The 23,198-nt window shown below is 46.0% G+C and overlaps 1 protein-coding gene across 2 annotated transcripts in view; it reads left to right on the forward strand.

Moving 5' to 3' along the window:
• LOC120063774 (LIM and senescent cell antigen-like-containing domain protein 1) overlaps positions 1 to 23,198 on the forward strand; it is a 71,532-nt gene that overhangs the window by 39,984 nt on the left and 8,350 nt on the right. For both annotated transcript variants that reach the window (XM_039014068.1, XM_039014067.1), the window contains exons 2-5: positions 4,215 to 4,374; positions 17,876 to 17,942; positions 18,215 to 18,335; positions 18,580 to 18,729. In XM_039014068.1, coding sequence (XP_038869996.1) covers positions 4,215 to 4,374; positions 17,876 to 17,942; positions 18,215 to 18,335; positions 18,580 to 18,729 — 498 coding nt within the window. The remainder of the gene's footprint in view (positions 1 to 4,214; positions 4,375 to 17,875; positions 17,943 to 18,214; positions 18,336 to 18,579; positions 18,730 to 23,198) is intronic.

Genomic DNA, 23,198 nt, shown 5'->3' on the forward strand with positions numbered 1-23,198 from the left:
CAAAGTGTCTCTCACATACCCTTCGCTATGGCTGCAAGTTGTCATTTAAACAGCTTATGAACCTGATGTTCCTGGTTCAGGAAGACCAGGTTCATAAGGGGGGACACAGGCTAGAGCTGCCGCTTTCAAGGAGCGGGACTCTAATCCGGACGCTTATAAGTAGTCCCGCTATGCCCTCAGACGAACCATCAAACAGGCAAAGTGTCAATACAGGACTAAGATTGAATCCTACTACACCTGCTCTGACGCTCGTCGGATGTGGCAAACTATTACGGACTACAAAGGGAAACCCAGCCATGAGCTGCCCAGTGACGCGAGCCTACCAGATGGGCTAAATGCCTTTTTACGCTCGCTTTCGAGGCAAGCAACACTGAAGCATGCATGAGAGCATCAGCTGTTCCGGACGACTGTGTGATCACGCTCTCCGTAGCCGATGTGAGCAAGATATTTAAACAAGTCAACATTCACAAGGCCGCGGGGGTAGGCGGATTACCAGGACATGTACTCAGAGCATGCGCTGACCAACTGGCAAGTGTCTTCACTGATATTTTCAACCTCTCCCTGAATGAGTCTGTAGTACCTACATGTTTCAAGCAGACCACCATAGTCCCTGTGCCCAAGAATGCGAAGGTAACCTGCCTAAATGACTACCGCCCGTAGCACTTACGTCGGTAGCAATGAAGTGCTTTGAAAGGCTGGTCATGTCTCACATCAACACCAGTATCCCGGAAAACCCTAGACCCACTCCAATTTGCATGCCTCCCCAACGCAATCTCAATTGTACGCCACATTGCCCTTTCCCACCTGGACAAAAGGATCACCTATGTGAGAATGCTGTTCATAGACTACAGCTCAGTTCAACACCATAGTGCCCACTAAGCTCATAACTGAGCTAAGGACCCTGGGATTAAACACCTCGCTCTGCAACTGGATCCTGGACTTGCTGACGGGCCGCCCCCAGGTGGTAAGGGTAGGTAACAACACATCCGCCACACTGATCTTCTACACGGGGGCCCCTCAGGGGTGCGTGCTTAGTCCCCTCTTGTACTCCCTATTCACCCACGACTGCGTGGCCACAACAGGGGTAGGCCTGATCACCAACAACGATGAGACAGCCTATAGGAAGGAGGTCAGAGATCTGGCAGTGTGGTGCCAGGACAACAACCTCTCCCTCAACGTGAGCAAGACAAAGGAGATGATCGTGGACTACAGGAAAAGGAGAGCCGAACACTCCCCCATTCTCATCGGCGTGGCTGTAGTGGAGCGGGTCGAGAGTGTCACGTTCCTTAGGGTCCGCATCTCCAACAAACTATCCTGGTCCAAACACACCAAGACAGTCATGAAAAGGGCACGACAACGCCTTTTCCCCCTCAGGAGACTGAAAAGATTTGGCATGGGTCCCCAGATCCTCAAAGTTCTACAGCTGCACCATCGAGAGCACCCTGACCGGTTGCATCACCGTCTGGTATGGCAACTACTCAGCATCCGGCCGTAAGGCGCTACAGAGGGTAGTGCATACAGCCCAGTGCATCACTGGGGCCAAGCTTCCTGCCGTCCAGGACCTATATAAAAGGCGGTGTCAGAGGAAGGCCCCAAACATTGTAAAAGACTCCAGTCACCCAAGTCATAGACTGTTCACTCTGCTACCGCACAACAAGCGGTACCGGAGCACCAAGTCTAGGTCCAAAAGGCTCAACAGACTGGTGAACAATTAATCAAATGCTATTTGCATTGATGCTGAACCCCCCCCCCCCCCCCCCCCCCCCCCCCGCCTTTGTTTTTACACTGCTGCTTCTCGCTGTTTATTATTTATGCAAGGTTACTTTACCCCTACCTACATGTACAAATTACCTTGACTAACCTGTACCCCCGCACATTGACTCGGTACCGGTACCCCCTGTATATTAAGGGATCCTGAGTAACGCAGCGGTCTAAGGCACTGCATCGCAGTGCTTGAGGCGTCACTACAGACCCAGGTTCGATCCCGGACTATATCACAACCGGCCGTGATCGGGAATCCCATAGGGCGGCGCACAATTGGCCCTGCGTCATCCGGGTTAGGGGAAGTTTGGCTGGGGTAGACCATCATTGTAAATAAGAATTTGTTCTTAACTGACTTGCCTAGTTAACTTCTTTGGGGTAGGGGGCAGTATTTTCATGTCCGGATGAAAATCGTGCCCAGAGTAAACGGCCTGCTACTCAGCCATAAAAGCTAGAATATGCATATTATTAGTATATTTGGATAGAAAGCACTCTCAAGTTTCTAAAACTGTTTGAATGATGTCTGTGAGTATAACAGAACTCATATGGCAGGCAAAAACCTGAGAAAAAATCCAACCAGGAAGTGGGAAATCTGAGGTTGGTCGATTTTCAACTCAGCTCCTATTGAAGATACAGTGGGATATTGGTAATGTTGCACTTCCTAAGGCTTCCACTAGATGCCAACAGTCTTTATAACCTTGTCTGATGCTTCTACTGTGAGGTGGGGCCGAATGAGAGGGGATTGAGTAAGGTCTGCCATGAGCTGAACATGCGCTGACCATGCCCTGATCATGTTCATCTTCTGAAGAAAAAGGAATTCTCTGGTTGGAAGATTATTGGAGAATTATGTTAAAAACATCCTAAAGATTGATTCAATACTTCGTTTGTCATGTTTTTACGGACTGTAATATAACTTTTTTAACTTTTTATCCGTACTTTCCGTTGGACTTGCCCGCGCGTCGTGAGTTTGGAAAGTGTACTGAACGCTAGAACAACAAGGAGGAATTTGGACATAAATGATGGACATTATCGAACAAAACAAACTTTTATTGTGGAACTGGGATTCCTGGGAGTGCATTCTGATGAAGATCATCAAAGGTAAGTGAATGTTTATAATGTTATTTCTGACTTCTGTTGACTGCACAATATGGCGGATATATTTTTGTCTTGATTTTTGCTCTGAGTGCCGACCTCAGATTATTGCATGGTTTGCTTTTTCCGTAAAGCTTTTTGGAAATCTGACACAGCAGTTGCATTAAATAAACGTTAAATGAAAAAAATATAGCCTCATTATTGTTAGTTTATTGTGTTACTTAAAAAAAGTAACTCTATTTTCATAAAACTGCATTGTTGGATAAAGGCTTGTAAGTAAGCATTTCACGGTATTCGGAGCATTTGACAAAGACATTTTGATTTGATTAGATTTGACACACACTGTCAGTGTGCATCTCAGTTAATGTGTTAATCCATAACAGATGGGAGGGTGCTTCTCCAATGAAAACCAAACATTTAGATTTCCCAGATTCTGTGTCTGAAGCTATGATAGGCCGGGTTGGACCAAAGCCCACACTAGAAGGTTTAGTGGGAGTTGGCCTGAGAATCCTTATGTGTGTACGTGCCTGTATGTGTATGAGGGAATGTGTCAGCTCTCTTCACTCATTTACCCACCCTGATCTCCAAACCCTGAATACAGCCTCCAGCTGGGTGTGTTGTGTAAAGAGAGACACTATTACTTCTGTGCGTTGGGTGATGATGTGCTTCAGCCGTGGTGTGGCTTGCCAATAGGGGTCAACACTGTGTTCCTTGTGACCTTACTCACTCTATGACCGGTTCTTTCCCTTTTTAGAAAAAATAAAAAGAATACTGAATGTAAACGCTCCTGTCTTCCTTCTCTCCTCTCTCTCTCCTCTCTCTCTCCTCTCTCTCTCTCTCTCTCTCTCTCTCTCTCTCTCTCTCTCTCTCCTCTCTCTCCTCTCTCCCCTCTCTCTCTCCTCTCTCTCCTCTCTCTCTCTCTCTCTCTCTCTCTCTCTCTCTCTCTCTCTCTCCTCTCTCTCCTCTCTCTCCTCTCTCTCCTCTCTCTCCTCTCTCTCCTCTCTCTCTCCTCTCTCTCCTCTCTCTCCTCTCTCTCCTCTCTCTCCTCTCTCTCTCTCTCTCTCTCTCTCTCTCTCTCTCTCCTCTCTCCCCTCTCTCTCCTCTCTCTCCTCTCTCTCTCCTCTCTCTCCTCTCTCCTCTCTCTCTCCTCTCTCCTCTCTCTCCTCTCTCTCTCCCCTCTCTCTCCTCTCTCTCCCCTCTCTCTCCTCTCTCTCCTCTCTCTCTCCTCTCTCTCTCTCCTCTCTCCCCTCTCTCTCCTCTCTCTCCTCTCTCTCTCCTCTCTCTCCTCTCTCTCCTCTCTCTCCCCTCTCTCTCCTCTCTCTCCTCTCTCTCTCCTCTCTCTCCCCTCTCTCCCCTCTCAGCAACATGGCCAGTGCCCTGGCCAATGCGATGTGTGAGCGCTGTAAGAGTGGCTTTGCCCCGGCGGAGAAGATCGTCAACAGTAACGGGGAGCTGTACCATGAGGGATGCTTCGTCTGTGCTCAGTGCTTCCAACAATTCCCTGAGGGTCTCTTCTATGAGGTGACGTTCACTTACTGTACCCCTCTTACCATCAGACACGCTCTCCTCTCTCCCGCTCTACCAATTCAATGGGCTTTTATTGGCATGGGAAACATATGTTTACATTGCCAAAGCAAACGGAATAGACAATAAACAAAAGGGAAATAAACAATAAAAATATTAGTAAACATTTCACTCACAAAAGTTTTAAAAGAATATAGACATTTCAAATGTTATATTATTGTCTATGTACAGTGTTGTAACAATGGGCAAGTAGTTGAAGTATGAAAGGGAAGATAATAAACAGATAAATATAGGTCGTATTTACAAAGTTGTCTGTGCTCCACTGGTTGCCCTTTACTCATAGCAACGGGTCACACATCTTGCTGCTCTGACTGCGCACTGCAGTATTTCACCAGATATGGGAGTTTATCAATGCTTGATTTGTTTTCAAATTCTTTGTTGGTCTGTGTGAGCTGTTGGAAATGTGTCTCTAATATGGTCATACATTTGGCAGGAGTTTAGGAAGTGCAGCTCAGTTTCCACCTCATTTTGTGGGCAGTGGGCACATAGCTGATCCTCTTGAGAGCCAGGTCTGCCTGTGACAGCCTCTCTCAGTAGCACATGAGTCTGTACATAGTCAAGGATTTTTTAAATGTAGGGTTAGTCACAGTGGTCAGGTATGTACTCTCTGTTTAGGGCCAGATAGCATTCCAATTTGCTCTGTTTTTGGTTGATTCTTTCCAGCATGCCAAATAGTTATCTTTTTGTTTTCTTATAAATTGGTTGGGTCTAAATGGGTTTCTGTCCTGGGGCTCTGTGGGGTCTGTTTGTGTTTGTGAACAGAGCCCCAGAACCAGCTGGCTGAGGGGACTCTTCTCTAGGTTCATCTCTCTGTAGGTGAGGGCTTTGTGGTGGTATGTGTGGGCATCGCTTCCTTTTAGGTGGATGCAGAATTTAACAGCTCTTTTCTGGATTTTGATAACTAGTGGGTATAGTCCTAATTCTGCTCTGCATGCATTGTTTGGGGTTTTGCTTGGTTCTTTGTCCTATTTTGTGAATTCTTGGTTGGTGAGTGGACCCTAGACCTCACCACCATAGAAGGCAATGGGTTTGATAACTGATTGAAGTATTTTTAGCCAGATCCTAATTGGGATGTTGAGTTTTATGTTCCTTTTGATGGCAAAGAAGGCCCTTCTTGCCTTGTCTCTTAGATCGTTCACAGCCTTGTGGAAGTTACCTGTGGTGTTGATGTTTAGGCCGAGGTAGGTGTAATTCTTTGTGTGCTCTAGGGCAACTGTGTCTAAATAGAATGTGTATTCGTGGTCTTAGCTACAAATTGATTCTAAATCTTTTTTTAAATAAACAAAGCATGAGAAAATGTTGCTTTTGTTTTGTTTGTCAGTAAGGGTGTGCAGGGTGTATACGTGGTCTGTCTAACGTTATTTTGGTAAGAAGCCAATTTGACATTTGCTCAGGACATTGTTTTCACTGAGGAAATGTTGGAGTCTGCTGTTGATGATACTGCAGAGGAAATGTTGGAGTCTGCTGTTGATGATACTGCAGAGGAAATGTTGGAGTCTGCTGTTGATGATACTGCAGAGGAAATGTTGGAGTCTGCTGTTGATGATACTGCAGAGGAAATTTCCGAGATTGCTGCTGACACATATTCCAAGGTACTTATTGGGGTCACGTTTGTCTCCACTGTTGTGGATGGTGTGATCCTGCCTTGGTTCCAAATATTAGGGAAGATGCCAGAGCTGAGGATAAAGAGTTTAAGAATAGCCCATTTGAATTTGTGGTCTGTATATTTTATCATTTCATTTAGCATACCATCAACACCACAGGCCTTTTTGGGTTGGACGGTTTGTATTTTGTCCTCCAATGTAATTGGAGAATACTGTGGGTTCTGGTATTCTTTAATAGCTGATTCTAAGTTTGGTAAATTATCATGTATATGTTTTTGCTCTTGGTTCTTTGATATACAGTGGGGAGAACAAGTATTTGATACACTGCCGATTTTGCAGGTTTTCCTACTTACAAAGCATGTAGAGGTCTGTCATTTTTATCATAGGTACATGCAAATTAATTACTTAAAAATCATACACTGTGATGTTCTGGATTTTTGTTTTAGATTCCGTCTCTCACAGTTGAAGTGTACCTATGATAAAAATTACAGACCTCTACATGCTTTGTAAGTAGGAAAACCTGCAAAATCGGCAGTGTATCAAATACTTGTTCTCCCCACTGTATGTCCGAAAAGGTTGGAGAAGTGATTTATCCATACATCTCCATTTTGGATAGATAGCTCTTCATGTTATTGTTTGTTCAGTGTGTTCCACCATCAGACCTTCTCTCCCTCTCTACCATCAAACCCTCTCTCCCTCTCTCCCATCAGAGCCTCTCTCCCTCTCTCCCATCAGAACCTCTCTCCTCTATCCCTCTCTACCATCAGATCCTCTCCCCTCTCTCCCTCTCTTGCATCAGACCCTCTCTCCTCTATCCCTCTCTACCATCAGACCCTCTCTCCTCTCTCCCTCTCTCGCATCAGACCCTCTCTCCTCTCTCCCTCTCTACCATCAGACCCTCTCTCCTCTCTCCCTCTTTACCATCAGGCCCTCTCTCCTCTCTCCCTCTCTATCATCAGACCCTCTCTCCCTCTCTACCATCAGACCCTCTCCCTCTCTCCTCTCTACCATCAGACCCTCTCTCCTCTATCCTCTCTCCAATCAGACCCTTCTCTCCTCTCTACCATCAGACCCTCTCTCCTCTCTCCCTCTCTACCATCAGGCCCTCTCTCCTCTCTCCCTCTCTATCATCAGACCCTCTCTCCCTCTCTACCATCAGACCCTCTCTCCTCTCTCCCTCTCTACCATCAGACCCTCTCTCCTCTCTCCCTCTCTACCATCAGACCCTCTCTCCTCTCTCCCTCTCTACCATCAGACCCTCTCTCCTCTCTCCCATCAGACCCTCTCTCCTCTATCCCTCTCTACCATCAGACCCTCTCTCCTCTATCCTCTCTCCAATCAGACCCTTCTCTCCTCTCTACCATCAGACCCTCTCTCCCTCTCTACCATCAGACCCTCTCTCCTCTCTACCATCAGACCCTCTCTCCTCTCTCCCTCTCTACCATCAGACCCTCTCTCCTCTATCCTCTCTCCAATCAGACCCTTCTCTCCTCTCTACCATCAGACCCTTCTCTCCTCTCTACCATCAGACCCTCTCTCCTCTCTACCATCAGACCCTCTCTCCTCTCTACCATCAGACCCTCTCTCCTCTCTACCATCAGACCCTCTCTCCTCTCTCCCTCTCTACCATCAGACCCTCTCTCCTCTCTCCCTCTCTACCATCAGACCCTCTCTCCTCTATCCTCTCTCCAATCAGACTCTCTCTCCTCTCTCCCTCTCTACCATCAGACCCTCTCTCCTCTATCCCTCTCTACCATCAGACCCTCTCTCCTCTATCCTCTCTCCAATCAGACCCTTCTCTCCTCTCTACCATCAGACCCTCTCTCCCTCTCTACCATCAGACCCTCTCTCCTCTCTACCATCAGACCCTCTCTCCTCTCTCCCTCTCTACCATCAGACCCTCTCTCCAATCAGACCCTTCTCTCCTCTCTACCATCAGACCCTCTCTCCCTCTCTACCATCAGACCCTCTCTCCTCTCTACCATCAGACCCTCTCTCCTCTCTCCCTCTCTACCATCAGACCCTCTCTCCTCTATCCTCTCTCCAATCAGACCCTTCTCTCCTCTCTACCATCAGACCCTTCTCTCCTCTCTACCATCAGACCCTCTCTCCTCTCTACCATCAGACCCTCTCTCCTCTCTCCCTCTCTACCATCAGACCCTCTCTCCTCTCTCCCTCTCTACCATCAGACTCTCTCTCCTCTCTCCCTCTCTACCATCAGACCCTCTCTCCTCTATCCTCTCTCCAATCAGACCCTTCTCTCCTCTCTACCATCAGACCCTTCTCTCCTCTCTACCATCAGTCCCTCTCTCCTCTCTACCATCAGACCCTTTCTCCTCACTCCCTCTCTACCATCAGACCCTCTCTCCTCTCTACCATCAGAACCTCTCTCCCTCTCTACCATCAGACCCTCTCTCCTCTCTCCCTCTCTACCATCAGACCCTCTCTCCTCTCTCCCTCTCTACTATCAGACCCTCTCTCCTCTCTCCCTCTCTACCATCAGACCCTCTCTCCTCTCTCCCTCTCTACCATCAGACCCTCTCTCCTCTCTCCCTCTCTACCATCAGACCCTTCTTTCTCCCTCTCTACCATCAGACCTTCTCTCCCTCTCTACCATCAGACCCTCTCTCCTCTCTCCCTCTACCATCAGACCCTCTCTCCTCTATCCTCTCTCCAATCAGACCCTTCTTTCCTCTCTACCATCAGACCCTCTCTCCCTCTCTACCATCAGACCCTTCTCTCCCTCTCTACCATCAGACCCTCTCTCCTCTATCCCTCTCTACCATCAGACCCTCTCTCCTCTATCCTCTCTCCAATCAGACCCTTCTCTCCTCTCTACCATCAGACCCTCTCTCCTCACTCCCTCTCTACCATCAGACCCTCTCTCCTCTCTACCATCAGACCCTCTCTCCTCTCTCCCTCTCTACCATCAGACCCTCTCTCCTCTCTCCCTCTCTACTATCAGACCCTCTCTCCTCTCTCCCTCTCTACTATCAGACCCTTCTCTCCTCTCGCCCTCTCTCTCTCTCTACCATCAGACCCTTCTCTCCTCTATCCCTCTTTACTATCAGACCCTCTCTCCTCTCTCCCTCTCTACTATCAGACCCTCTCTCCTCTCTCCCTCTCTACCATCAGACCCTCTCTCCTCTCTCCCTCTCTACTATCAGACCCTCTCTCCTCTCTCCCTCTCTACCATCAGACCCTCTCTCCTCTCTCCCTCTCTACCATCAGACCCTTCTCTCCTCTCTCCCTCTTTACTATCAGACCCTCTCTCCTCTCTCCCTCTCTACTATCAGACCCTCTCTCCTCTCTCCCTCTCTACCATCAGACCCTCTCTCCTCTCTCCCTCTCTACTATCAGACCCTCTCTCCTCTCTCCCTCTCTACCATCAGACCCTCTCTCCTCTCTCCCTCTCTACCATCAGACCCTCTCTCCTCTCTCCCTCTCTACCATCAGACCCTTCTCTCTCCCTCTCTACCATCAGACCTTCTCTCCCTCTCTACCATCAGACCCTCTCTCCTCTCTCCCTCTACCATCAGACCCTCTCTCCTCTATCCTCTCTCCAATCAGACCCTTCTTTCCTCTCTACCATCAGACCCTCTCTCCCTCTCTACCATCAGACCCTTCTCTCCTCTCTACCATCAGACCCTCTCTCCTCTCTCCCTCTCTACCATCAGACCCTCTCTCCACTATCCTGTCTCCAATCATACCCTTCTCTCCTTTCTACCATCAGACCCTCTCTCCTCTCTACCATCAGACCCTCTCTCCTCTCTCCCTCTCTACCATCAGACCCTCTCTCCTCTCTCCCTCTCTACCATCAGACCCTTCTCTCCTCTCTCCCTCTTTACTATCAGACCCTCTCTCCTCTCTCCCTCTCTACTATCAGACCCTCTCTCCTCTCTCCCTCTCTACCATCAGACCCTCTCTCCTCTCTCCCTCTCTACTATCAGACCCTCTCTCCTCTCTCCCTCTCTACCATCAGACCCTCTCTCCTCTCTCCCTCTCTACCATCAGACCCTCTCTCCTCTCTCCCTCTCTACCATCAGACCCTTCTCTCTCCCTCTCTACCATCAGACCTTCTCTCCCTCTCTACCATCAGACCCTCTCTCCTCTCTCCCTCTACCATCAGACCCTCTCTCCTCTATCCTCTCTCCAATCAGACCCTTCTTTCCTCTCTACCATCAGACCCTCTCTCCCTCTCTACCATCAGACCCTTCTCTCCTCTCTACCATCAGACCCTCTCTCCTCTCTCCCTCTCTACCATCAGACCCTCTCTCCACTATCCTGTCTCCAATCATACCCTTCTCTCCTTTCTACCATCAGACCCTCTCTCCTCTCTACCATCAGACCCTCTCTCCTCTCTCCCTCTCTACCATCAGACCCTCTCTCCTCTCTCCCTCTCTACCATCAGACCCTTCTCTCCTCTCTCCCTCTTTACTATCAGACCCTCTCTCCTCTCTCCCTCTCTACTATCAGACCCTCTCTCCTCTCTCCCTCTCTACCATCAGACCCTCTCTCCTCTCTCCCTCTCTACTATCAGACCCTCTCTCCTCTCTCCCTCTCTACCATCAGACCCTCTCTCCTCTCTCCCTCTCTACCATCAGACCCTCTCTCCTCTCTCCCTCTCTACCATCAGACCCTTCTCTCTCCCTCTCTACCATCAGACCTTCTCTCCCTCTCTACCATCAGACCCTCTCTCCTCTCTCCCTCTACCATCAGACCCTCTCTCCTCTATCCTCTCTCCAATCAGACCCTTCTTTCCTCTCTACCATCAGACCCTCTCTCCCTCTCTACCATCAGACCCTTCTCTCCTCTCTACCATCAGACCCTCTCTCCTCTCTCCCTCTCTACCATCAGACCCTCTCTCCACTATCCTGTCTCCAATCATACCCTTCTCTCCTTTCTACCATCAGACCCTCTCTCCTCTCTACCATCAGACCCTCTCTCCTCTCTACAATCAGACCCCCTCTCCCTCTCTACCATCAGACCCTTCTCTCCTCTCTACCATCAGACCCTCTCTCCTCTCTACCATCAGACCCTCTCTCCTCTCTCCCTCTCTACCATCAGACCCTTCTCTCCTCTCTACCATCAGACCCTCTCTCCTCTCTACCATCAGACCCTCTCTCCTCTCTCCCTCTCTACCATCAGACCCTTCTCCTCTCTCCCTCTTTACTATCAGACCCTTCTCTCCTCTCTACCATCAGACCCTCTCTCCCTCTCTACCATCAGACCCTCTCTCCTCTCTCCCTCTCTACCATCAGACCCTCTCCTCTCTCCCTCTCTACCATCAGACCCCTCTCTCCTCTCTACCATCAGACCCTCTCTCCTCTATACCATCAGACCCTCTCTACCATCAGACCCTTCTCCTCTCTCCCTCTTTACTATCAGACCCTTCTCTCCTCTCTCCCTCTCTACTATCAGACCCTCTCTCCTCTCTCCCTCTCTACTATCAGACCCTCTCTCCTCTCTCCCTCTCTACCATCAGCTTTCTTTTCAGCACCATGGAGTGAATCCTTACCACCGCTACACCTGGTTATCAGAGGAGCCTTGTCTGGCAGCGACACAGTTCCTTCAGCCTCATTTACTCTCTTTAAAAAAAAAAAGCTGATATGGCTGACTTGCTTAAACAAATGTGGTTTGTACTGACAGTTGAGCAGTACAAACTATGGCATAAGGGAACGATGAGCGGATAAGAGGCAATCCGTAATTTCGATAAAGACATTAATATGCGAGCTAGGATGGACGTAGTCAATATAACTATTCGTTCAGCACTTTTGAAATGTACAGAGACAGAATTCAGAACATGGGCCATTCTTACAGTATTCTCCATGTACACCAAGTCAGAACCGTAGGATAAATAAAGGGGGCATATAAGGAGAAAGCTCTTACAATATTTAATGATTACATTTCTCTAAAACAGGCTATTTATTTATTTTAATTTTCTTTTTATTTATTTCACCTTTATTTAACCAGGTAGGCAAGTTGAGAACAAGTTCTCATTTACAATTGCGACCTGGCCAAGATAAAGCAAAGCAGTTCGACACATACAACAACACAGAGTTACACATGGAGTAAAACAAACATACAGTCAATAATACAGTAGAAAAATAAGTCTATATATAATGTGAGCAAATGAGGTGAGATAAGGGAGGTAAAGGCAAAAAAAGGCCATGGTGGCGAAGTAAATACAATATAGCAAGTAAAACACTGGAATGGTAGATTTTCAGTGGAAGAATGTGCAAAGTATAAATATAAATAATGGGGTGCAAAGGAGCAAAATAGATAAATAAATACAGTAGGGGAAGGGGTAGTTGTTTGGGCTAAATTATAGATGGGCTATGTACAGGTGCAGTAATCTGTGAGCTGCTCTGACAGCTGGTGCTTAAAGCTAGTGAGGGAGATAAGTGTTTCCAGTTTCAGAGATTTTTGTAGTTCGTTCCAGTCATTGGCAGCAGAGAACTGGAAGGAGAGGCAGCCAAAGGAGGAATTGGTTTTGGGAGTGACCAGAGAGATATACCTGCTGGAGCGCGTGCTACAGGTGGGTGCTGCTATGGTGACTGCATCCAATTTATTGAGTAGGGTATTGGAGGCTATTTTGTAAATGACATCGCCGAAGTCGAGGAACGGTAGGATGGTCAGTTTTACGAGGATATGTTTGGCAGCATGAGTGAAGGATGCTTTGTTGCAAAATAGGAGGCCAATTCTAGATTTAACTTTGGATTGGAGATGTTTGATGTGAGTCTGGTACACTTAGTATTACTTTCTTAGCTACAGTATAAATATCTCCCTGGCATATTATATCATTATGCAGTAGCATATGTAACAGTATAACTTTAGTACGTCCCCTCGCCCCGACCTCGGGCGCGAACCAGGGACCCTCTGCACACATCAACAACAGTCACCCACGAAGGATCGTTACCCATCTCTCCACAAAAGCTGCGGCCCTTGCAGAGCAAGGGGAACCACTACAGGTTTCAGAGCAAGTGACGTAACCGACTGAAAGGCTGCTAGCTCGCACCACCGCTAACTAGCTAGCCATTTCACATCCGTTACACTCACCCCCCTTTCGACCTCCTCCTTTTCCGCAGCAACCAGTGATCCGGGTCAACAGCATCAATGTAACAGTATAACTTTAGTACGTCCCCTCGCCCCGACCTCGGGCGCGAACCAGGGACCCTCTGCACACATCAACAACAGTCACCCACGAACCATCGTTACCCATCACTCCACAAAAGCCGCAGCCCTTGCAGAGCAAGGGGAACCACTACAGGTTTCAGAGCAAGTGACGTAACCTACTGAAAGGCTGCTAGCTCGCACCACCGCTAACTAGCTAGCCATTTCACATCCGTTACACTCACCCCCCTTTCGACCTCCTCCTTTTCCGCAGCAACCAGTGATCCGGGTCAACAGCATCAATGTAACAGTATAACTTTAGTACGTCCCCTCGCCCCGACCTCGGGCGCGAACCAGGGACCCTCTGCACACATCAACAACAGTCACCCACGAACCATCGTTACCCATCACTCCACAAAAGCCGCGGCCCTTGCAGAGCAAGGGGAACCACTACAGGTTTCAGAGCAAGTGACGTAACCGACTGAAAGGCTGCTAGCTCGCACCACCGCTAACTAGCTAGCCATTTCACATCCGTTACACATACAAGACATTTTTGGACTCACCTTGTTCTGTGCTCACTTGAAATGGAAGGTGTGGCAGTGGTCCTTCTTGTGGTCACATTTTGTTATCAAACTTTGTAATCAAAGTCTGGAATTCTCTGGATTTATGGTGCTTTCAAGACAACTTGGAACTCGGGAAAAAAACAAGGTTGAATCCTGACGTCAGTTATCTTCAGGTCAGAGCTCTAGAAAGAAGCCTGAGTTCTTGGAGTTCCGAGTTGGATAACTGTTCAAAACGCAATTTTCCCAGTCGGCGCTAGTTTTTTTCAGTTCCCAGTTGTCTTGAACTCACTGAGTCTGAGATTTCCCAGTTCAGAGTTCCCAGTTGTTTTGAACGCGGCAGAAGTCATGCTGGATTGACAGCATGACCAATGTATTCAACCTTTTCTGGCCCATGGTGTGTTACTAGTGAATGTTTATCCTTTTAAGCTTAGAAAAGAGACCCTTAAACACAGACTTGGACCACACACCCTCTCCACTGAATAGCAGGCTAGTGATTGCTTTTGTTAGGTTAACATTTTTCAGAGTGTCAGGGAGTGTACGGGAGGCGAAGTCAGGTGCAGGAGAGCAGAGTATAGTTAACAGGCACACTTTTATTTTTGTTCCAAAACCGAGAGCACTACATAAATCAAACGTGCTCAAAACACGGAACATAACAAAAGTAAAGCGCGTAAAAAAACACCACATAACATGAAACAATTACACACAAAGACATGATGGGAAACAGAGGGCCAAATACATGTTTACATACCCTACTCATCTCATATGTATATACTGTACTCGATACCATTTATTGCATCTTGCCTATGCCGTTCTGTACCATCACTCATTCATATATTTTTATGTACATATTCTTCATTCCTTTACACTTGTGTGTATAAGTTGTTGTGAAATTGTTAGGTTAGATTACTCGTTGGTTATTACTGCATTGTCGGAACTAGAAGCACACGCATTTCGCTACACTCGCATTAACATCTGCTAACCATGTGTATGTGACAAATAAAATTGGATTTGATTTGATGTAGATTGATTGGGGAATGAAAACCAGGTGTGTATGGAACAAGACAAAACAAATGGACATATGAAAAATGGAGTGGCGATGGCTAGAAAGCCGGTGACGTTGATCGCCGAACGCCGCCCGAACAAGGAGAGGAGCCGACTTCGGCGGAAGTCGTGACACAGAGAAAATAACTCACGGACACTAGACAAGCTTAACCAAGTTTAATTCTTCCCAAAGGGTCGTTACAGCTGTAATTCAGACAAAATAATATTTCACACAAGCACTGATATTTAACCCTTTCTCCTATGCTGAGTCTCCTCCTCCACAACCAAACAGCCAATGCATCTCTGTTGCTAGACAGAACCTTATTGATATCTGTTCTTCCTCACTTCATCTAACCTGACCTCTAACCCAAAGTGCTCACTCCTCCCCAACTCAAGGCTGTCATGGTTATTGATACCAGACTGTGTCTTTTCTCCTCCCAGAGGATCCCTGATGGCTAACAATAAAAAATCCTGACATAATGTAAACGTTATACGTTATTATTATATTATTAAACGTTATTATCTCTCCCTCAGTGACATTGTTAGTTTCTAAGATCTCCACCCGTCTCCCCTTATCAATGCCTGTCACATGGAATCGCTTCCCTGCTCATGAATAAGTAACATTTCATATTCTTAGAACCAAACACTTTGCAAAGCTTTCAGTTAGCCACTGATTCCTTCCAAACTACTCATTGTTGAATTTGAAATTTCCAACTTGTATAATGTTTATGTCCGATACGTTTTATTTATAATTTTTCTTCATATGACAAGGATTGAAAACTATTTGCCAGTAGATTGTCAACTTGATTCATGATGATGACTGTTTGCTAGCTAGGATTTTGAAAGTATGATCTTGACATTATCAAAGCAACGGTAGATATACATGATTTGACAATTTTATCTGTGGCCAATGACATTGAGCTTTCTTGGATGGGCACTTCTAATGTAAATCTATGGCAGCACCCAAGGGGCTTGAATTTTCGAGCTCTACCCTTAGATTTTGCGGTGACATAGTGTCCCCATGAATGACAGAACTCTGAGCCAATCACGACGCAACTAGAGAACATTACCAACCCCTACGCTCTGTATTTTCCACTGGCTGCCCCACCACCACAGAAAGCAGAGCTAGGCTGAAACACCTGCATTTTGGAGCTGCCTTACTCAAGAAAACAAAAAAGGACCATGTTTGTATGCGGATTTATTACACCAATGATTGGTCGCCACTGACCGGGGTAGCCCACGAGCAGTCTTTCAATCACCCGTGAGTGAATGCACTTTTCAGATCGGAGCGTGTGCATTTCTGTTTATATTCTTTGCAAGTTAGCGAGTTATCAGCCCAGTTATAGATCAGTATAGGTCAGCAATGGGGAGTTACTGCTTCCTACAAGAGCACAAAACGTGTAGGCTACATTTCAAGCAGTCTTTGAAAAGCCAGTCAGGTAAAAAGCTTGTCTTAATTAAAGGGGCAGTGTTGTATTTTGAGACAGGCTTGAATATGCAAATAAGCCAATAGGCAGAGGGGTAGCCTACATTGTCTAATTCTCTGTATGGTAATAACAATACATAGTATTTTGTAAAGTAGTTTCTTGCATCATACAACACAATGCAAAGCAATTTACAGTCACCTATTTGGCCCATGGTGTTACAGACCTAAGTAAAACATAATTCATTCATGTCAAGCCCTTCTTCGTGTAAAAACATTTTTAAAAGTCTCATGCAATGTAGGCCTGCGTTGAATACATATAGGCTACTGTAGGCTATATCATAGAAATCAAAGCTATTTCCATTTGCTCCACTGGTTTTGTTGGTAGGCCTACATTATGCTCAAATAACTGTACAGGGTACAGCCTCAGTGTTCACTGTAAACGTGTGCCAGAAGTTGCACATCATTCTCACAACGTTCAAGTTTCTGCTCAGTGCCCCAACAAATTAGAAGGAACATTACTTAGACTGTGTTTACACAGGCAGCCCAATTCTGATCTTTTTTTTTTGTAATTGGTCTTTAGACCAATCAGATCAGCTCTTTTGCCCATAATTGTGCAAAGGATCAGAATTGACTGCCTGTGTAAATACAGCTTTATTATCCCTGTCACTCTTACCCATATCATTCTATACAACAGTGTCTAGCCTGAAGTAAACCCAAGCCCCTTGTCCTAGAAACATTTATTGTGTTAGCCTCCTGGAATCTATAGCGGTGGAACTGCCACGTCTGTTTGCGATACAACAACAAAGATGTTACTTCAAACAACAAACTCCGTTTTTTTCCCTCGGACATCATTGCACGTGCGATAGAACAGCAGACTATAGTACTCCTCTCCTCCTTTCATAAACAAAAACAATAACAAGTGCCCCCAGGGAGACCAGTGGCACTATTTCACCAAATGCGGATTCCAGCTTTAAATTAGATGTATTACAAACTTTGCTTACATGGCCCTCATGCTGAAAACAACAGAATATGATAGTATTTGTATTTGGTACGGGTGGTAATATAAGAAGATAAGGGTGGAGACACCTTCACCTCCTGTCACAAATTTGATATTGGGTAAAGTGTATTAACTGGATCGACTCCCAACCTCACAGCACTCAGCCTAATGCATTACTGGCCCATTAGAAGCTTCCCACTGGGCAAAAACTGGTTGAATCAAAGTTGTTTCCACGTGATTTCAACAGCAACAAAAACATTTGATGGCGTTGAATCAACGTAGAAAATTTTTGGGATTTGCAAAAAGTCGTCAATGTATTATTTTTCACTCAACTTTGAATCTAAATACAATGATGTGGTGACATTTGTTATTGATTTCAGGTTGAATTCAAGTTAGATGACAACTCAACCAAATGTAAATCAAAACTAGATGTAGAAATGATGTCGGTACCCAGTGGGTTGTCTCTTAGTTATCCCACTCTCTCTCTCGTTCTGTCTCTGTCTGACTGGCTTTTTAGGGGCAGCAGAACAGACAGGAGGCCAGACACATCTCCAGCTGACCCTAGGGATCCCAGAGATGTTCCCCGAAAGGGAGATCATAGCCACAGACAGATCTGTAGACGTACAGGTCTATATATGGCTACGGTATGTTCTAATCATTGACTAATTCTGATGCTTGTTCTCTTCTTCTGCAGTTTGAGGGCAGGAAGTACTGCGAGCACGACTTCCAGATGCTGTTTGCTCCCTGCTGCCACCAGTGTGGTGAGTACAGGAACTGCACCTACACAGTAGAATTATTAACACTGGTGGTGTTGTCTGAAGCTTAAGGTCATATTTGGTCTACTTTAACCCTGCTTCCCTCACCTTGAGCCCTAGGCACAACTGGGTAGACTTCTATCGCCAATTGCTTTCTTGTGCCAAGAGTTTTTCCTTTAGTTATTTCTCTATATTAACTGGTGGATATGTGTGTGCACGGGGGATGTTATATTCTTGCCAGTGTGTTGTCCCTTATCTCCTCCTCCTCCTCCTCCCAGGGGAGTTTATCATTGGCCGTGTGATCAAGGCGATGAACAACAGCTGGCACCCTGACTGTTTCTGCTGTGACCTCTGCCAGGCCGTGCTGGCTGACGTGGGCTTCGTCAAGAACGCCGGCAGGTCAGTCCAGAGACATGGACTAGATCACTGATCAGCCATTACTGATTGAACACCATGGGATACGGGACACCATGGGATAGGGGACAGCCACTTTTCCGCTGCATAGCTTTTATAAAGCAAGGAGAAATCCCACACACTGTTAACACCCTCCTGTAGTCTTAATGTAGCAACATTATTTCAGCCTCTGGGTCAGGCTGAGCTCTCTTTACCAACATGTATATCACTCTCTATCTCTCTCCCTCAGACACCTGTGTCGCCCATGTCATAACCGTGAGAAAGCCCGTGGTCTGGGGAAGTACATCTGTCAGAAGTGCCACGCCATCATCGAGGAGCAGCCGCTGCTGTTCAAGAACGACCCCTACCACCCGGACCACTTCAACTGCAACAACTGCGGGTACTCATGCAAGCAATCTAGAAACAACTCCACAAACCCTATATACAAGTACTACTCAACCAAAAAACTATATTTATACAACCTGCATTCAACCTAAACCCAAACACTGCTAAATCACCACACAAACGTCACACACCCTCTACATAAACCTAGTGGTATGAATACAACCACTGCCAAATCTTTACTCAACTTCTACACAGCTTGTATGCAACCTACACATGCACTGTAGCCTACAGTTCAGGTGGGCCTTCGCTTCAGCAAACAAAGGAAAGGAGGGGTGCTCAACAACAATGACAAAAATCATGAGAAGGGCTTACCAAGAAAAACTTCCAAAAATACTAATTTGTGGTAGAAAGGAGTTGGAGCACTCAACAAAAAAAGCAGAGATTGATATGTTTTAGTTCACCTTAGTCCGTTGATCAGGATGGAACACGTGACTGACATTTCTACGTCAAGCTGACGTCTTCCTCAGAGTGACCTGACCATTGCATTTAGCTCCAATTTATAGCCTAGTTGCCCATTGAGACACAACAAGGTAAGAAAATAATATTGATGATATGTTCCAAGATAAAGGGCAAATTATAACACAAAATAATACTAATAATAGTATTATTATTATTACAAGACCGCAGGGCCAGACGGATTACCAGGACTTCGAGCATGCGCTGACCAACTGGCAAGTGTCTTCACGGACATTTTCAACCTCTCCCTGTCCGAGTCTGTAATACCAACATGCTTTAAGCAAACAACCATAGTGCCTGTGATCAAAGAACACTAAGGTAACTTGCCTAAATGACTACCAACCCGTAGCATTCACGTCTGTAGCCATGAAGTGCTTTGAAAGGCTGGTCATGGCTCACATCAACACCATTATCCCAGAAACCCTAGACCCACTCCAATTTGCATACCACCCTAACAGATCCACAGAAGATGCAATCTCCATTGCACTCCACACTACCCTTTCCCACCTAGACAAAAGGAACACCTATGTGAGAATGTTATTCATTGACTACAGCTCAGCGTTCAACGCCATAGTGCCCTCAAAGTTCATCAATAAGCTAAGGATCCTGGGACTAAACACTTCCCTCTGCAACTGGATCCTGGACTTCCTGACGGGCCGCCCTCAGGTGGTAAGGGTAGGTAATATATCCGCCACGCTGATCCTCAACACAGGGGCCCCTCAAGGGTGCTTGCTCAGTCCCCTCCTGTACTCCCTGTTCACTCATGACTGCACGGCCAGGCAAACTCCAACACCATCATGAAGTTTGCAGATGACACAACAGTGGTAGGCCTGATCAAGGAACAATGACGAAACAGCCTACAGGGAGGAGGTCAGAGACCTGACCTTGTGGTGCCAGGACAACAACCTCTCCCTCAACGTGATCAAGACAAAGGAGATGATTGTGGACTACAGGAAAAAGAGGACCGAGCACGCCCCCATTCTCATCGACGGGGCTGTAGTGGAGCAGGTTGAGAGCTTCAAGTTCCTCGGTGTCCACATCACCAACTAACATGGTCCAAGCACACCAAGACAGTCGTGAAGAGGGCATGACAAAACCTATTCCCCCTCAGGAGACTGAAAAGATTTGGCATGGGTCCTGAGATCCTCAAAAGGTTATACAGCTGCACCATCGATTGCATTCTGACTGGTTGCATCACTGCCTGGTATGGCAACTGCTGTATTAACAGAAGTATGGATAGCTTAAGATACAAACGCATGGCTTATGGCTACAAAATAAAAATAAAGACAATTGAATAAAGGATAAAAACAGAGGCTAGTGCGTACGGCCCAGTACATCTCTGGGACCAAGCTTCCTGCCATCCAGGACCTCTATACCAGGCAGTGTCAAAGGAAGGCCCTAAAAATTGTCAAAGACTCCAGCCACCCTCGTCATAGACTGTTCTCTCTGCTACCGCACGGCAAGTGGTACCGGAGCGCCAAGTCTAGGTCCAAGAGGCTCCTTAATAGCTTCTACCCCCAAGCCATAAGACTCCTGAACATCTAATCAAATAGCTACCCAGACTATTTGCATTGACCCCCCTCCTTTTACACCACTGCTACTCTGTTGTTATAATCTATGCATAGTCACTTTAATAACTTTATCTACATGTACATATTACCTCAATTACCTCAACTAACCTGTGCCCCCGCACATTGACTCTGTACCGTTACCTCCCTGTATATAGCCTCGCTATTGTTATTTTACTGCTGCTCTTTAATTATTTGTTACTTTTATTTCTTAGTCTTACTCTTATTTCTTTAAACTGCATTATTGGTTAGGGGCTTGTAAGTAAGCATTTCACTGTAAGGTAATACAGTTTGATTTGATAATAACAGAAATAGTGTGTCTCGTTAATCAATAGGCCAGTTCAATATAGATGATATTTGGGTGTCTGTGAATACAGAGACACAGAGACCCCAAAAAATCAAGGCAACAACATTATAGAAACGATGACAGTGAAAAATCATCTCAGACCCTTAGGATCCACAGTGTCTGAGTACTGCCAGAATGCCTCTGTTTTAGTTTACGTACAATGTCACCTCCTCTTGGTGAAATGTGGAAGTGTTTTATGGTTACAGAGCACAGGGAGGAAGGTGAGCCATGGTTGGCTGGTATGCAGTGTCGCGCAATAGGTAGTCCGTGTTTTTATTAGGAATATAGCAGCCTTGTGCCTTGATCACACCGTATTACACAGTATTATTAAAGTTGCAGTGCCGTCTGTGTGGTGCATACCTTGGATTTATCGAACGTATGTGTCAAACTGTATGATTAGACGGCTTGACAGAAATGGTAGCAAAGTGAATGTTGAACTTTTGTTGCACACATATACAGATGATGCTGCTTACTATTTTGCGCAAAGACACTATCGGTGCTGTGTGATCAAGGTGTAACACCTCGATCTGACCAGCAGCATTTTTGCGTTTTGGCACAACAGAAGGACATTAAAATGTACATTAATATCTAATGTAACACTGTGTTTGACTTGCAACATTGCGTTGCAGATGCAGCACAGTGCTTTCTGTGTGGTGCATATGTTGGATTTATCCAATGTATGCATCAAATTGTATGCTAGACTTGACAGAATTTGTACCAAAAGGTGAATGTTGAACTTTTGCTGCACATATATCCAGTAACAATTTTGTATTAATGAAACAAGTTTGACGACAGAATTTATTACGCTGTATTGATGCAATGATGCTGTCGGGCTGATCGAGGGGTTATGTTCTGTGATGAGGAGTTTAAATTCTTGTTTAGTTTGACCAACTAAAGCAGCCCCGCAGATGCATTTCAGCATGTACAGTTGAAGTCGGAAGTTTACATACATTTAGGTTGGAGTCATTAAAACTCGTTTTTCAACCACTCCACAAATTTCTTGTTAACAAACTATAGTTTTGACAAGTCGGTTAGGACATCTACTTTGTGCATGACACAAGTAATTTTTCCAACAATTGTTTACAGACAGATTATTTCACTTATAATTCACTGTATCACAATTCCAGTGGGTCAGAAGTTTACATACACTAAGTTAACTGTGCCTTTAAACAGCTTGGAAAATTCCAGAAAATTATGTCATGGCTTTAGAAGATTCTGATAGGCTAATTGACATCACTTGAGTCAATTGGAGGTGTACCTGTGGATGTATTTCAAGGCCTACCTTCAAACTCAGTGCCTCTTTGCTTGACATCATGGGAAAATCAATAGAAATCAGCCAAGACCTCAGAAAATAAATTGTAGACCTCCACAAGTCTGGTTCATCATTGGGAGCAATTTCCAAATACCTGAAGGTACCACGTTCATCTGTACAAACAATAGCATGCAAGTATAAACACCATGGGACCACGCAGCCGTCATACCGCTCAGGAAGGAGACGTGTTCTGTCTCCTAGAGATGAACGTACTTTGGTGCAAAGTACGTCAATCCCAGAACAACAGCAAAGGACCATGTGAAGATGCTGGAGGAAACCGGTACAAAAGTATCTATATCCACAGGAAAACGAGTCCTATATCGACATAACCTGAAAGGCCGCTCAGCAAGGAAGAAGCCACTGCTCCAAAACCACCATAAGAAAGCCAGACTATGGTTTGCAACTGCACATGGGGACAAAGATTGTACTTTTTGGAGAAATGTCCTTTGGTCTGATGAAACAAAGATAGAACTGTTTGGCCATAATGACCATCGTTATGTTTGGAGGAAAAATGGGGAGGCTTGCAAGCCGAAGAACACCATCCCAACTGTGAAGCATGGGGGTGGCAGCATCATGTTGTGGGTGTGCTTTGCTGCAGGAGGGCCTGGTTGCACTTGACAAAATAGATGGGGTCATGAGGCAGGAAAATTATGTGGATATATTGAAGCAACATCTCAAGACATCAGTCAGGAAGTTAAAGCTTGGTCACAAATGGGTCTTCCAAATGGACAATGACCCCAAGCATACTTCCAAAGTTGTGACAAAATGGCTTAAGGACAACA

Source organism: Salvelinus namaycush, chromosome 19 (genome assembly GCF_016432855.1).
Source record: "Salvelinus namaycush isolate Seneca chromosome 19, SaNama_1.0, whole genome shotgun sequence".
Lineage (NCBI taxonomy): Eukaryota > Metazoa > Chordata > Actinopteri > Salmoniformes > Salmonidae > Salvelinus > Salvelinus namaycush.